Below are 16,054 nucleotides of genomic sequence, written 5' to 3'. Positions count from 1 at the left end.
AAAAAAAAAAAAAAAAAAATTCATAGGCATTTCTCCCCCGCCTTCCTATGGACATGCACTCTGCCCATGTGTGCACTATAGTAGGACATGTATTTAATATAATCAACATGTTTTATAATTTGAGTTGGGCCAACTAGATTTTTCTACCTTTTAGCTGACAGACATTTATTAGGCACCATAGACTACAATGATCACCATGTGAGATGAGACATGGCAAATGGAAAACTGGTTTGGACTACAAATGTTGTTGGCATCAGAAGGGAGAAGCCCCTGGGCTGGAGCACTCCAAGAGCCTTTCTACAGGTGGAGTGACAGGAACTGAGCCATATGGGCTGGGCAGCATTTAGATAGAGGCAAGAAAGGAAGCTATGCAGGTTTTGGTGGCTTTGGCCACCAGGGTGGTCACCTGGGAAGACGGTGCTGGGGTGAAGCACAGGGCTGAGGTCCTCTGGGTCAGGACTCTGGCCGGAGTGGAAGTCAGACTTGGGACAGGAGAGCAAAGCCATTCTCACAGCAAACAGCACAAGGCTGTTCCTCTGGATGGAGATAGCTCTGAATGCACGTTCTTGCCTCATTAGAACAATCCTGAAAATGGAATATGTGTCAAGAGCCTTGCAGATACAATGGGGTTTCCCAGCAGCCCACAGACTCAATAACAATTGCACTCCAAGCATCATCCTTTGTGCACATTTAAAACGTAGTCGTGCACCACATAATGATGTTTTGGTGAATAGACTGCATCTGTGACACTGGTCCCATGAGATTCTAGGGGAACTGAAAAATTCCTATCACCTAGTGATATTCGTAGTCATCGGAATGCTGTGGCAAGAGGCATTACTCGTGTTTGTAGTGATTCTGGTGTAAATAAACCTGCACTGCCAGTACTGTCAAAAGTCTAGCACATACAATTATGTACAGTACATAGCACTTGATAATTATAAACAGCTGTTACTGGTTTATGTGGTTACCATACTTTTATGATAGTATACTTCTACTTATTAAAAAGCAGTTAACTGTAGAACAGCCTTGGGCAGGTCCTTCAGGAGAGACTTCAGAAGAAGGCATTGTTCTCGTAGGAGATGACAGCTCCCTGAATGTTACTGCCCCTAAAGACCTTCTAGTGCGGCAAGGCTGGGAGTTTGAGACCAACCTGGCGAACATGGTGAAACCCCGTCTCTACTAAAAGTACAAAAATTAGCCAGATGTGTTGGCATGCACCTGTAATTTCAGCTACTCCGAAGCCTGAGGCAGGAAAGTTCCTTGAACCTCGGAGGGGGAGGTTGCAGTGAGCCGAGATGGTGCCACTGTACTCCAGCCTGGGTGACATAGCGAGACTCTGTCTCAAGAAAAATGACAACAACAATAAAAAACAAATAAAAGTAGAAAAATTAAAATATTAAGCTCATTGAATGAGGATATCAAGAAAGAAGACATTTTTGATCAGTTGTACAATGTATTTGTTTTAAGCTAAGTGTTATTACAAAAGAGTCAAAGAGTTAAAAAGGTTATAAAGTAAAAAAGTTATCAAAACCACAATGAAATACCATCTCACACCAGTTAGAATGGCGATCATTAAAAAATCAGGGAACAACAGGTGCTGGAGAGGCTGTGGAAAAATAGGAACACTGTTGGTGGGACTGTAAACTAGTTCAACCATTGTGGAAAACAGTGTGGCAATTCCTCAAGGATCTAGAACTAGAAATACCTTTTGACTCAGCCATCTCATTGCTGGGTATATACCCAAAGGATTATAAATCATGCTGCTATAAAGACACATACACACGTATGTTTATTGCGGCACTATTCACAATAGCAAAGACTTAGAATCAACCCAAATGTCCATCTGTGACAGACTGGATTAAGAAAATGTGGCACATATATACCATGGAATACTATGCAGCCATAAAAAGAAGGATGAGTTCGTGTCCTTTGTGGGGACCTGAATGCAGCTGGAAACCATCATTCTCAGCAAACTATTGCAAGAACAGAAAACCAAACACCGCATGTTCTCACTCATAGGTGGCAATTGAACAATGAGATCACTTGGACACAGGAAGGGGAACATCACACACTGGGTCCTATTGTGGGGAGGGAGTAGCGGGGAGGGATAGCATTAGGAGATACACCTAATATAAATGACGAGTTAATGGGTGCAGCACACCAACATGTCACATGTATACATATGTAGCAAACCTGCACGTGTGCACATGTACCCTAGAACTTAAAGTATAATCATAAAAAAAAATTATAGTAAGCTAAGGTTAACTTATTATTGAAGAAAGAAAACTATCATTTATAAATCGAGTATATCCTAAGAGGAGAGTGTAAAGTCTCCAGTAATGCACGGCCATGTCCAGGCCTTCACATTTGCTCACCACTTACTCACTGACTCACCCGGAACAACTGCCAGTCCTGCAAGCCCCATGCATGATGGGTGCCCGGTATAGTGCACCCTTTTACATTTTTTATACCATATTTCCCCCATGCCTTTTCTATGTTTAGATACACAAATTCTCTTTTTTCTTTTTTTTTGAGATGGAGTTTTGCACTTGTCGCCCAGGCTGGAGTACAATGGCGACATCTAGGCTCACTGCAACCTCTGCCTCCTGGGTTCAAGTGATTCTCCTGCCTCAGCCTCCCCAGTAGCTGGAATTACAGACACCCACCACGATGCCTGGCTGATTTTTGTATTTTTAGTAAATACGGGGTTTCACCATGTTGGCCAGACTGGTCTCAAACTCCTGACCCTAGGTGACCCACCTGCCTCGACCTCCCAAAGTGCTGGGATTACAGGCATGAGCCACCGCGCCTGGCCAAGATACACAAATGCTTCACATTGTGTTACAATTACCTGCAGTATTTAGTGCAATAACATGCTATATAGCAAGTTTGTCCAACCCACGGGCTGCATGTGGCCCAGGACAGCTTTGAATGCGGTTCAACATACATTTGTAAACTTTCTGAAAACATTATGAGATTTCTTTTTGCAATTTTTTTCTTTTTAAACTCAACAGCTATCATTGGTGTTAGTGTATTTTATGTGTGGCCCCAGACAATTCTTCCATTGTGGCCCAGAGAATCCAAAAGATTGGACACCCATGCTCACAGGTTTGTAGCCAAAGACCAGTAGGCTACACCATATATCCTAGTGTGTAGCAGGCTGTGCAGTGTAGGTGTGTACGTGCACTCTAGGATGTTAGCACAGTGACAGAGTCGCCTGATGTCGCATTTCTCAGAATGTATTCTGTGTTGTTTAGCGACGCATGACTGTAAATTGTTTTCACTTCCTATTTTGTCACATCTATGTTTCTACCAATCTTGTAGACCTCAGAGAAGAATCTGACTGGCATTATCTCCAGCTTAGCGACCCCTGGCCAGACCTGGAGCTGTTCAAGAAGTTGCCCTTTGACTACATCATTCATGACCCGAAGTATGAAGATGCCAGCCTGATTTGTTCACACTATCAGAGTATAAAGAGTGAAGGTCAGACTTTGAACCTCTTGTTTCACCTTCCAAAGTGCATGGGCACAGCCTCTTGAAGGGACGAGCTGGATTTTGTTAGGCATAAAATCAGGTGGTGATGAATTAACCTGCCATACCTAGTATAGAACTGAGGTTACCACCTCCCTGTATGAGGAAGGGAGGAGTGGAAACCAGTGAGGTGAAGAGTGTTGCTCAGGAAGTGCTAAGAGATGATGACGACACCCTTACTGATTTGTCACCATTGGAATATTCTGAGGACTCGCTAATATAAGATAAAAGATGTGTATGTTTACTTACTAATTTGGAATTGTCAAAACGGGTACACGTGTTCACCTCTCCTCCCCCGATGTCTTGATTTTTCCCTCCCCCTTAGGTATCCCCGACATCCATGGTGTGCTGACGCTGCAGTGTACCGGGGCCAGCGCGATTATAAACTTAGATTAGAAAGGTTTGGTAAATGCCATGAGAAACGAAATGACTGTATTAGTCCGTTTCATGCTGCTGCTGATAAAGACATACCCGAGACTGGGTAATTTATAAAGAAAAAGAGGGTTAATGGACTCACAGTTCCACGTGGCTGGGGAGGCTTCACAAACAGGGTGGAAAGCGAAAGGCACGTCTTACGTAGCAGCAGGCAAGAGAGAATGAGAGCCCAGCAAAAGGGGGAACCCCTTATGAAACCATCGCATCTCGTGAGACTTATTCAGTACCATGAGGACAGTATTAAGGAAACTGCCCCCATGATTCAGTTATCTCCCATCAGATCCCTCCCACAACATGTAAGAATTATGGGAGCTACAATTCAAGATAGATTTGGGTGGGGACAGAGACAAACCATATCAGTGACCCACCAGACTCCATTTTAAACCAACAACTTTATCATCTTTGCTATCAGAATAGATCCCTTGCACCAAGGATCCTTCTTGTAGGCCAGTCTCTAATGAAGGCAGAGTGTTAAAATCTTAATCGGCCAGGTCATTTGAAAAACAAGCTGGGGCCGGGTGTGGTGGCTCACGCCTGTAATCTCAGCACTTTGGGAGGCTGAGGTGGGCGGATCACCTGAGGTCAGGAGTTCGAGACCAGCATGGCCAACATGGCAAAACCCCATCTCTACAAAAAATGCAAAACTTAGCTAGGTGTGGTGGCATGCACCTGTAATCCCAGCTACTCAGGAGGCTGAGGCAGGAGAATCACTTGAACCTGCAAGGCGGAGGTTGCAGTGAGCTGAGATCATGCCACTGTACTCCAGCCTGAGTAACAGAGCAAGACCTTGTCTCCAAAAACCAAACAAAAAAAGAAAAACAAGGGGCCGTTCATCTGCATTCAGTGCTGGCATGTTAAGTTGGCAATCGATTTAAATTGTATAGTGGATCTTTACATAGGTGCTGATGAAATGTTTTTAGTCTACAGTAAGACATGATATGGACAGTGCCTTAATTAGTTTATTCCACTGACACTTTTGTGGTCCTTCATTGTCTCCTTTGACCAGCTGTCACATCAGGGCCCAGGGAGGTGAGAGGCAGTCCTCCCCAACAGGACAGAATCCTGTTGTCTGGTCATTTTGAGCATTTTGGTTTCTGTTTGAGCAGGCAGGGGACAATATTTGCTTTGCTCCCTGCTGCTTTTTAATCCTGGGGAATTTGGTGCAGACAGAGGGATGTCCCGGAAGCCGGAGGACCTTTATGTGCGGCGTCAGACGGCACGGATGAGACTGTCCAAGTACGCAGCATACAACACTTACCACCACTGCGAGCAGTGCCACCAGTACATGGGCTTCCACCCCCGCTACCAGGTAGGCCCTCGCAGCTCCCCACCAGGCATTTCACCTTGGCCCACATCGTCCATTCCCCTGCTCTCTCACCCTTTCATTCCAGAGTAGGAGATAGAGAGTTCTGGAAGCCCTGGCTTCCTGGTCTGTTTACATCCTCTGTTCCCTTCAATTGTCTGTGGAATTATTGCTGGAACTAGAGCACCACGGTTCTCCTGGGGTTGTGTGTTTATCAGTGGCCAAGTTACCCAGCCGTGGAAGTGGTCATCATCTTTAGGTCCCAGTGATTTCAGAAGTTAGTCCAATGCAGCAGATGCTCACCAGGTGCTTATTCTGTACCAGGCACTGGGGGTGCAGAGCTGAATCAACTCTGTCCCCATCCTCCACACTCAGTCTAGGAGGGAGATGTGCACATAAGCAAAACGTAATGATGTGAAGCAGGCAAAAAGAGTACTATGGTTGAGGCACAGAAATCCACTGACAAGAGGAGGAATTTGCATTTATTGAGCACCTACTGCATACTAGGCAATGTGCCTAGGCACTTTTTATATATCAATCTCTCCCAACCTTTTATGCAATAGAAAATATTTATCCTGGACACATAGAAATGGATAAGGCTGCTGACCCAGGGCTCTGGCTGCCTCAGGCTCTGGTGGGTCACCTGAAGCCACACCTGCAAGCCACTCACGGTGCACTGGATGGGAACTGTCCTGTCTAGTGTCCTATTTACTCCACACTAAACTTTCATTGTCTCTGTTTTATAAATGAGGATCCTGTTTGGGTGGGGAGCGGAAGAGAGAAGGTTTGGAAGAATTAATAAGAATTTGCCAAGGGGCCAAGAATTAATAAGATGAAGGGAGAGGGACAGCATGTGTGGGAGAGGGGAGGTGGGGTTTCCGGGGGACGGGAAGTGATGTGGGTTGGGTGTTTCTGGAACCCAGACTTTGGAGTGGGTACACTCAGCCATGAAACTCGGAGGGTAAGCAGAGGCCAGACCACAAAATGCCTGGTGGGCGCCGTGGAGAGGAACGAGGACTCTTTCAGCAGGGACTCCAAGTGGAGCCCAGTGTGGGTAGAGCTGTGTTTAGACTGGTCTCTTAGTCCCATAGAGGTGTATGGAGTGCCTGGGAGGCTGGTTATTTATAAACAGGGGAGAGGATTTATTTAAATGGAGTATTTCTTTTAATTTCAGACCCAAGCAAGGGAGAGAGGGGCGGAGGGAGAGGACCAGAGTCGGCGGGAGCTAGTCAGATGCCTGGCTGGGGAGCAGAGGCGTGTAGGGCAGCTGATGTCTTGGGCTGCTTTCAGAAAGGCCTGAGGCAAGAACATTGGCCTCTCTTTCCATCCCTTTTGCAGAGGGAAACAGCCCCTGTCTGCCTGGCCTTGAGCTTGGCTGCCGGGGATGCAGCACTCATTGTTTGAGTATGCAATTGTACTGTAGATGAAAGAAAGAACATACGAGCAATTTTTTAAGGGTCAAAATAATCAGTAATCCCATTTGTTCCAGATAAACTCTCCTAATGTTTTGTTTCTTGGAGATGTAGTTTTTCTTTCAAGGCAAACAAAAGCATATGTGAAAACACGTCCTTGATTTTGAAATGTAGGGAACTGAAAGGGACTGAAGGGTGTCAGTCCCCAGTCATCCCTGTCAGTGTCGGGAGTGGGTGGTGCCGTCAGGACCTCGGGCTGCATCCACAGACACCAGAGCGCAGAGGAGGAGGAGAGGCAGCTGGCTGGGCTGCGCCTGGCCTGTGTTCTCAGGGGTGCGCAGGTCTGGGGGCCACAGTGGAAGACGAGGAGGCCTGGGACGGTGAGGGGGCTTGAAACCAGCTGGCGCTGGTGCAGAGGCCGTGTGACCCACTGGCTGCCGTCTCCATGTGGCCTGCACCTGCTCATTCTGTTTTCTTTTCCAAGGCTCCCTTGACCTTTTTTATGAAACTGCCTGAGTGTGTCCTCCTTAACTGCCTCCCCCAGTCAAAATCCCTTTGTCCCTCATCTCTGCTTCCAAAGAAAGGGCTCTGTGGGTCTAGCAGAGCCATGGCAGAGATGAAAGCAGTGTGTGCTCATCCGCCTCCTCCCCTGGGGACCTTGGGATGCATGCAGAGCACAAGCTAGGAGGGGATGTCAGTAGGGAGGGCTGTGAGTCGGTGGGGTCCTAAGAGGATGTTCAAGCTGAGGGCAAAGCTGGGCTGGAAGTCACACCCAGAGCAGCACGTGCACAGATGTGGGGTGTGAGGCTCCTGGGAAATGGAGGCTGGAGGAGGTGACTAAGGGCACAGCCAGACGTGGTGACAGGAGTGAGCCCAAGGTCTCTGAATGTCAGTTTCCACATCTGTAAAATGGGGATGATGACAGTACTGCTTTGTAGGATTGTTAATGGCAGCACACAGGACAGAACGGTGCCAGGTGAGAAGTGTTAGGGGAGTGTCCAAGCATATGCAGCTAGTGTTAATATGCAATTGCATGTAACTGTGATGGAAAAATACACGTATTAGAATTACAAATGAGCTCTGTAGCATGAATGCTTTAGAACAGGGCTCTGGTTCAAAGCCACGGGGACCAAAAAGCTTGCTGCCTGCGTGGCACAGTGGGGTGAGGCCCCATGCGGACTGAGGATGGGAGCAGGCTCTCGCCGTGGCGGTGTGGCCTCGGGCATGCTTGCCCTGTCAACAGACCTAGGTGTCTATACTTTTCACTGCAGTCACCCTGTGGGTTTCTTGTGCTGTAGGGAAGAGGTGACCGTGAACTGCACATTGTCACAGCAGAGTGGGCCTGGGGTCTTCTGGAAAGCAGGCCGGACTCTGATGGCAAGCTCTGTCCTTTCCCCCACACCCCAGCTGTATGAGTCCACCCTGCACGCCTTTGCCTTCTCTTACTCCATGCTAGGAGAGGAGATCCAGCTGCACTTCATCATCCCCAAGTCCAAGGAGCACCACTTTGTCTTCAGCCAACCTGGAGGCCAGCTGGAGAGCATGCGACTGCCCCTCGTGACAGACAAGGTACTGGCTCAGAGACCTAGTGGGGCAGATCCAAGTGGCTTCAAGTGGGAACTGAGCGGGGGACTAGAGACAGAGCTGCCTGATGAGGGAGTGCAGGCACCGATACGGGAACTGAACTTGGAGGAGGCTGGTGTCGCACACAGGCTCTGGAGTCACTCCAATTCAAGCCTCAGCCTTGCTCTACCATTTGCTAGTTGTGTATTTGAACATGTCACTTAATATCTGCAAGCCTTGATTTCCTCATTGTAATGTTGAACAGTAGTAACTTGCAAAAGCTTGTGGTGAAAACTATTTGGAATAACTGATGAAAGGCCCTAGCTCCGTGCCTGGAAGATAACAGGAGCTGGGTAGATGTTCATCCGCTCCATCTTTTCTTGAATGCTCTGCCAGGAAACATTTCGCGTAGGCTTGGTAGATAGGACAGTACGGTGAATCCTCTCCAGCCCATTACCAACTCCAGCAATCGCTAACTCATGGCCAGCCTTGTTTCATCCGTCCCTCTCTCCTCTTCTTCCTTCCTGTTTTGTTTGGAAGTAAATCCCAGACCTCAAATCATGTCATCTATCTGTAGATATTTATACCTAGAGATGTAGATATCTCAGTGTGTCTCTCTAAAAGACACATTTCCTTTTATCTTTTGAAGAGATTGTTCTGAATGTTCCATTGCTCTGACCATTCTCACAGAGATGCTCCTTGTAGAGCTTTTGGTTTGACAGTGTGCACCTGATCACCTCAGAGTCAGCTGGCTGCTCCTTACCCAGCCCCACTCAAGGCAGGCCATGTGGAGAGGCTGCTTTTCCTTCTCCAGAGTGCCAGGCACCTGTGGAGTTGCACCTGGCCTTTCAGACCCAGCAGCCTGTTATTAAGCAATGAAAATATTTGTAGTGTACCCAACAGGCCTTCATTGTAAGCTACCTCCTAACCCATGGGCTGGGGTTGGGTGTTGCGGTGAAATTCCATGGATGAAATATGAGAGCTGGGGTTTCTCCACCACTCCACTCACCTTCCAGCCTTCCTGGCGGAGCTGGCCATGAGCACCAGTGCTTCACAGTGTTGTGGCAGGTGCTTTGAGGAATTCAGAGTGAGCAGAGGGCCTACCTCTGCCAGATGAACTTATTGTTAAGGAAGGAGTTGAAGAAAACAGTTATTTACATAAAAGATATAACAACCCGAGTGGATGGCTAAGCTCTATGGGGCCACGACTGGGGGGTATTGTGTGTTCATAGTGTATGGAAAATGCAAGGCATGCATGAATAATGAGTACTCTGGGCACAACATTAGATTCTAATATGAGAGGGTAATGAATTTGGTTAATTGCTATATGCCAGTTAGTTTCTGTTGCCTAACACACCATTCCCAGATAAGCATTAGCTTTGGGATCTGTGGGCTAGCAGGTTGAGCTTGCTTCAGCCAGGTGGTTTTCTGGGCTTGGTTGTACTCACTCACTCGTGCTGACAGTGAGCCAGCAGGTTGTCTGCGGGCTGGCTGGTGGCCTCAGCTAGGCTGTTTAGCTCTCCTCCAAGTGGTCTCTCATCGTCCAGCAGGCCAGCCCGGGCTTGTGCATGGGAGAGTTCGGAGAGGGAGTGGAACCTGAAAGTCATCTCAAGGTTATGCCCAGGACTGGCACAAGGCCATTTTTCCTGCCTTTTACTGGGAAAAGCAAGTCACAAGGCTGAAAATTCCAGCAGTATGGAAATGGTCATCATTCTGTGATGGAAAATGCTGCAAAGTCATGTCAAAGGACTAATTGTGGCCACATTTACAATCACTCTACCTCATGATACCTGTACTTTGCAGAGCCATGAATATATAAAAAGTCCAACATTCACTCCAACCACTGGCCGTCACGAACATGGGCTCTTTAATCTGTACCATGCAATGGATGGTGCCAGCCATTTGCACGTGCTGGTCGTCAAGGAATACGAGATGGCGATTTATAAGAAATACTGGCCCAACCACATCATGCTGGTGCTCCCCAGTATCTTCAACAGCGCTGGAGTTGGTGAGTGTCCTTTAACATCATCTACTCCGTCAAACTCCTGGGAACGAACACTTGAGAGAGTATTCTAGAGACGAAAGTTAAACATGTGACATCAAGCCTTTTACTTTTGGACTTTTAAAGCTATTTTCATTTTGTTTGACTTTTTTATGCAGTCTTCCCCCCAGCCCCAGTGTTATCCCTTTAATGGATATTTTCTTTCTTTCGTTCTTTTTCTTTTTTGAGATGGAATCTCGCTCTGTTGCCCAGGCTGGAGTGCAATGGCATGATCTCGGCTCACTGCAACCTCCATCTTATGGGTTCAAGCTATTCTCCCACCTCAGCTGCCTGAGTAGCTGGCGTTACAGACACCAGCCATGACTCCCAGCTAACTTTTGTATTTTTGTGGAGATGGGGTTTCACCATGTTAGCTAAGCTGGTCTCAAACTCATGACCTCAGGTGATCTGACTGCCTTGGCCTCCCAAAGTGCTGGGATTATAGACGTGAGCCACTGCACCTGGCCAAATTGACATTTTCAGTGGTTAGAGAAGAAAGCATAAGAAAGCAAATGTGTGTTCCACCTGGAGAGAGTGTTTTCCTCCCTGTAGTTTTCTCTCCCTAGCCCATGGGCCGTGTTTTATGACAGGTGATGCATGTCAGGAAGGTCAGAGCTGGCTTGTCTGGGCGGCCTTGGCGGCAGGTCTGCCTGGGGTCTGCCTGCTGTGGGTGTGGGTGCGAGACAGCCCTGAGTCCAGTTGCTTCGCCCACTGTAGGTGCCGCCCATTTCCTCATCAAGGAGCTGTCCTACCATAACCTGGAGCTTGAGCGGAACCGGCAGGAGGAGCTGGGGATCAAGCCGCAGGACATCTGGCCTTTCATCGTGATCTCTGATGACTCCTGCGTGATGTGGAACGTGGTGGATGTCGACTCTGCTGGGGAGAGAAGCAGGTGAGGTGGCCTGACAGCACTGCCACCCTACGAAGGATGACCAACGAGTGTGCACTCTCTGTATGGGGAGTGCGTCCACCCCAGAAGACCGGAGGGCCTCTCATATTAGAAGGGGGGGGTGTGGTTCCCAGAGCCCTGGGTGTGGTAAAAGTGAGCTCACGTGTCAAGCCTGGCTTGCTTTTAATTTTAAAAAATTGTCTTTGGGCCAGGTGTGGTAGCTTATGCCTGTAATCCCAGCACTTTGGGAGGCAGAGGCGGGTGGATCACAAGGTCAGGAGATCGAGACCATCCTGGCTAACACAGTGAAACCCTGTCTCTACTGAAAGTACAAAAAAATTAGCCAGGCATGGTGACGGGCACCTGTAGTCCCAGCTACTTGGGAGGCTGAGGCAGGAGAATGGTGTGAACCTGGGAGGCAGAGCTTGCAGTGAGTGGAGATGGTGCCTCCTCACTCCAGCCTGGGTGACAGAGTGAGACTCTGTCTCAGAAAAAAAAATTGTTCAATTGTTACTGAAGTATAATACAGAAAATCACACTATCCATTTAATATATAGAAGACGAAAAGGAAAGTATAATACATATACAGAACTTTTCCCAAGCTGAGCACATTCATTTAACCAACTCCGATATTAAGAAAGGGACATTGCTGCCCCCAGCCCCACCCCTCCTCGCTAGCCTGACTGCTGACTCCTAGCTTTATTTTTATTTGCTGTGTGACTTTAAGCAAGTGGCTAAATCATTTTGGGTTCTAGTTTCCTCATCTGCAATTAATACCTATGCCTTGGGGTTGTTGTGAGAATTGACTAAATTATGGTCTGCAAATGTGTTCAGCACATTGAAGAAATGAGTGCCCGTGGGAAGCGCCCAGCAGGGTGCCTGGCCCCGGGGGCCTGTGCAGGGTACTGGCCTGTCCAGGTGTTCACGGCAGTCTGAGAGCCGGTGCCACACTGCCTGGTCCCAAGGGCCTTGCTGCTGCTCGGTGTCAGCCTAGGGGCTCACTCTCCCTCCTTCGAGCAGGGAGTTCTCCTGGTCGGAAAGGAACGTGTCTTTGAAGCACATCATGCAGCACATTGAGGCGGCCCCCAACATCACGCACTACGCCCTGCTGGGCCTGCGGAAGTGGTCCAGCAAGACCCGGGCCAGTGAGGTGCGAGAGCCCTTCTCCCGCTGCCACGTGCACAACTTCATCATCCTGAACGTGGACCTGACCCAGAACGTGCAGTACAACCAGAACCGGTGAGCGCCTGCACCTGGGGCGGGGGAGGCGGCGGCCCCGGGGGCGCAGAGTCCCGAGTGAGGGCAGCCTCCGGCTGCAGAGGCGTCCTGGCGGTGAGCACTGGCCTGGCCTTGCTCTCTCTTGTCCCAGTTTTTTTAGTGTAGAATAATTTTGAGTATTCGCAGATCATTCAGCTTCATTCACCAATTCTCATGATGCTTTATTGAGTGAGTTACATTGGACTGTGTGATTTTTTTTTTTCTTGCCGTTTCGATTCATTCTCCCAATACATTGCTTTTTAGGAGCTTTAGCGTGGAAGAAAATGATAATTTCCATAGGTTTCTGTACATACCTAGTCACAGAAGTGCTCCCATCTCCAGGGGATTCAACTGCTCAGTGTCCATGGAGAGCCTGTCTGCACCGGGCACTGGGCCGCAGCCTGCGTCAGCTGCCCGAAGAGGGTCGGTTTTGGAGCCAGACTGACTGGGCCTCTGGGAACCCGGGTTCTGCTGTGTATCATCTTTGCAGCACAGGCAGGCCACTCACCTCCAAGCCCTGTTCTTCTTAGCTGTAAAAAGCGGCTCATGTTTTTACCCGCGGAGGTTTTTTGTTGCTTTCTTTTTCACCGATGCGTGAGGTGGTGTTGGTAACGTTTCCCACGTGCACTTGGCCCTTGGCCTCTGGTCACCACCGGGCAGACCTCGTGTGGTTTAAGCGTGAGGTACACGCTGCCTTTCCCGTGCAGAGATGGCCCTGTCTGTCCTGTGGGTTTTCCTTGTCTGTTTTGCCTTACATTTGCCCTAAAGTAAGGAAGGTCTTGAGGTGAGGATGAAGCCCATTCCACCGTCATAGCCCCCTACGATGGGGACCCACACTCTAGGTGCTGGGGGCAGTGACGGAGGGTGTGAGCCGTGCCCCATCACACCCACCCCTCCTCTGGCTCCGAGTAGGTTCCTGTGTGACGATGTAGACTTCAACCTGCGGGTGCACAGCGCCGGCCTCCTGCTCTGCCGATTCAACCGCTTCAGCGTGATGAAGAAACAGATCGTGGTGGGCGGCCACAGGTCCTTCCACATCACGTCCAAGGTGAGCTCCTCGCTGCTGGGCAGGCCTCTATGTCCACCGCCTGGGCCGCCCTGGCACGCACACTGAGGGTACGAGCAATCGGGGGAGGCCGTGTCTCTTTCAAGCGCGTGGGGTGGGGCCCTACTGGGTGGGGTCAGTAAAGGTTTTTAATTGGCATTGAGCCCTGGGAAATGACAGGCTCCATGGGGTCTCTCTTCTACCTCTGATATTAACCAGTATCCCGCAAGCTTCTGCTGGGGGCAAGGCTCCAGCCAAGCCTTCCTGTGTATTCTCACCCGCCCCAGCTGGGTGAGGTCTCGGGCCACGCTCTTCCTTGGGCCCCTGGGATGGTGCCTGGTTGCATAACTATTTGAATGGCTCTGCAGGCTGGCTCCATAGTCACACTGTGTGTCCACTGGGCAGCCTCGGGGTGGGGAGAGACCTGGTGCGATTACGTGTGTTCCAGCTAAGCAGGCCTGGGGGATGAAGATGTAAAATCACAGCAAGTCTTGATAGCCCTGTGTCTTCCAGGAAGCAATGCAGCAGGTGTGTCTCTGCCCGAAGCTCTCCCCAGTCCTATGGGCCAGGGCCCCTTTCTCTGTCACTTCTGTCTGTCTTGGACCTGCCCTAATGCCACCAGCTGCCTTTCCCAGCCTCTTTCTCTCCTCATCTCTGTAAACTGCTGAGTTTACGGTGTTAGCTATGCTGAGGTGGGCTGGGTCTGAATTGGGACACCAGCTCCATCTTCGCTGACCCCCAGAGGCAGGTGTTGCGCCTTTTCCAGGAGTGCGAGGCCTCTTCTCATTTCTCTTGCAAAGTCACAAGACCTTTAAATAAAAGGCCCCCACCTACACCATCACTGGGATCTTAAAATTGTGTGAGGTTTGTTGTTTAATCAGGGAAAACGGACACCTTCACCATGTCTCCATCAAAGGGCCAGACGTGCCTTTAAAACGAACTTTCCTTTTATGTCCTTCAGTGTCATTTTAAAACTCTTAGGTATTTTATCTTTATTATTTGAACATAATCTTAATTTTCTATTACGTTTGATTGCATATTGGTTATACATAAGAAAGCTAGTCATGTCTTATAATCTTTCACGTGAGTGAAATCACTGCATTGTTTTCATTTATTCATTAAATACTTACTGAGCAGCCAATCCCCATGCTCAGGAGTATACAGCCCAGCAGCCGGGGCAGATGTCAGACACGTGGCTGGTTAAGGACCATCGGGAGAAGCACCACAAAGGTGAACGGTGTGTCGCGGGGAGACCTGAGTCTGTGGGAGTCCCCGGGAAAGTGACATTAAAGCAGAGACCTGGAGGAAGAGAGTGAGCCACATGCCCAGGCAGGGACAGGGGCAAGGGCAGGGGCAGGGACAGGGGCAAGGGCAGGGGCAGAGACATGAGCAGGGACAGAGGTAGGGGCAGGGACATGGGCAGGGACAGAGGCAGGGGCAGGGACATGGGCAGGGACAGAGGCAGGGGCAGGGGCACGGGCAGGGGCAGGGACAGAGGCAGAGGCAGGGACAGAGGCAGGGACAGGGACAGGGACAGGATGCCTTCAGTGGGTGAAGGTGCAGAAGGGTAGGAGTGAGGTCAGTATGGAGGAAGGGGAGGAGGGTGGTGGGGAGGAGCTGGGGAAGTAGGCAGGCCTTCCCAGCTATGGGAAAATTCCAGACTTTTCTCTAGGACTCACAGGAGGGAAGCCAGTGAGAGTCTGATGTAAACGTGTTGGTGATGGAGCAAGAGCCTGTGGCTCGGATGCTGGCTGTGGGTGGGAAGAGCCCCGGGGCTGGGCGGGACCGGGACCGGGACAGGATCTCTGGTGGGGAGCTGGCCACTCCTAGAGGCCTGCATCCCCCAGGCCCGTGGGTTCTCTTGTTTTCTCTAGACTGGAAAGCCAGTTTCCTGCATGGAATGATCAGTGTCTATAATTCTTACGGATTGGGTTGGTTCATTTGGACGTGTCTCTTGCATGTTTCCCTTGAGTAAAACCTAATCTTTCTCAACAGAGAAGTTTATTCTTGAAGTATGTGTTCTCAGTTCATTCCCCTGAGCGACACAAGCTTCCATGCCTGGCCCACCTCGTGCCACCCAGAAGCCATGCGAAGGTCCTCGCCCCTGAGGGCGGTAGTGGTCTGACACCCCCGCTTTCCTTGCAGGTGTCCGATAACTCCGCGGCAGTCGTGCCGGCCCAGTACATCTGTGCCCCGGACAGCAAGCACACCTTCCTCGCGGCGCCCGCCCAGCTCCTGCTGGAGAAGTTCCTGCAGCACCACAGCCACCACTTCTTCCCGCTCTCTCTGAAGAACCATGACCACCCAGTGCTGTCTGTCGACTGTTACCTTAACCTGGGATCTCAGGTGACTTTCAGAGGGGGTGCTGTCGAATCCCTAATTCAGAGAAATCTCTAGAACCGGTGGGCTGGAATCTGGGACTCTGAATCCTAAGTCCTCAACTCCTTCGTCTCGGGGTTGACCCCACTTTATAGCTTTTGCCATTCAGCTGAGAGAGCTGAGATGCTTTGCCCGGAAGTAAAAAGCTAGGAAGCCAGCCCAATTCTGATGCCCCCAAATTTTTTTTTTTTTTTTTTTT

At 49.6% G+C, this 16,054-nt stretch overlaps 1 protein-coding gene across 2 annotated transcripts in view; it reads left to right on the top strand.

Annotated features, from left to right (window-relative positions):
• The window catches only part of GREB1 (growth regulation by estrogen in breast cancer 1), a 114,203-nt gene that overhangs the window by 93,484 nt on the left and 4,665 nt on the right, over positions 1–16,054 (top strand). For both annotated transcript variants that reach the window (XM_011960885.1, XM_011960886.1), the window contains exons 24-31: positions 3,325–3,483; positions 5,133–5,275; positions 8,089–8,250; positions 10,048–10,252; positions 11,003–11,177; positions 12,195–12,413; positions 13,344–13,479; positions 15,622–15,822. In XM_011960885.1, coding sequence (XP_011816275.1) covers positions 3,325–3,483; positions 5,133–5,275; positions 8,089–8,250; positions 10,048–10,252; positions 11,003–11,177; positions 12,195–12,413; positions 13,344–13,479; positions 15,622–15,822 — 1,400 coding nt within the window. The remainder of the gene's footprint in view (positions 1–3,324; positions 3,484–5,132; positions 5,276–8,088; positions 8,251–10,047; positions 10,253–11,002; positions 11,178–12,194; positions 12,414–13,343; positions 13,480–15,621; positions 15,823–16,054) is intronic.

This window comes from Colobus angolensis, unplaced genomic scaffold (genome assembly GCF_000951035.1).
Source record: "Colobus angolensis palliatus isolate OR3802 unplaced genomic scaffold, Cang.pa_1.0 Scaffold53, whole genome shotgun sequence".
NCBI lineage: Eukaryota > Metazoa > Chordata > Mammalia > Primates > Cercopithecidae > Colobus > Colobus angolensis.
The sequence above is the reverse complement of the archived record's forward strand: the minus strand, read 5'-3'. Positions and strand labels throughout refer to the sequence as shown.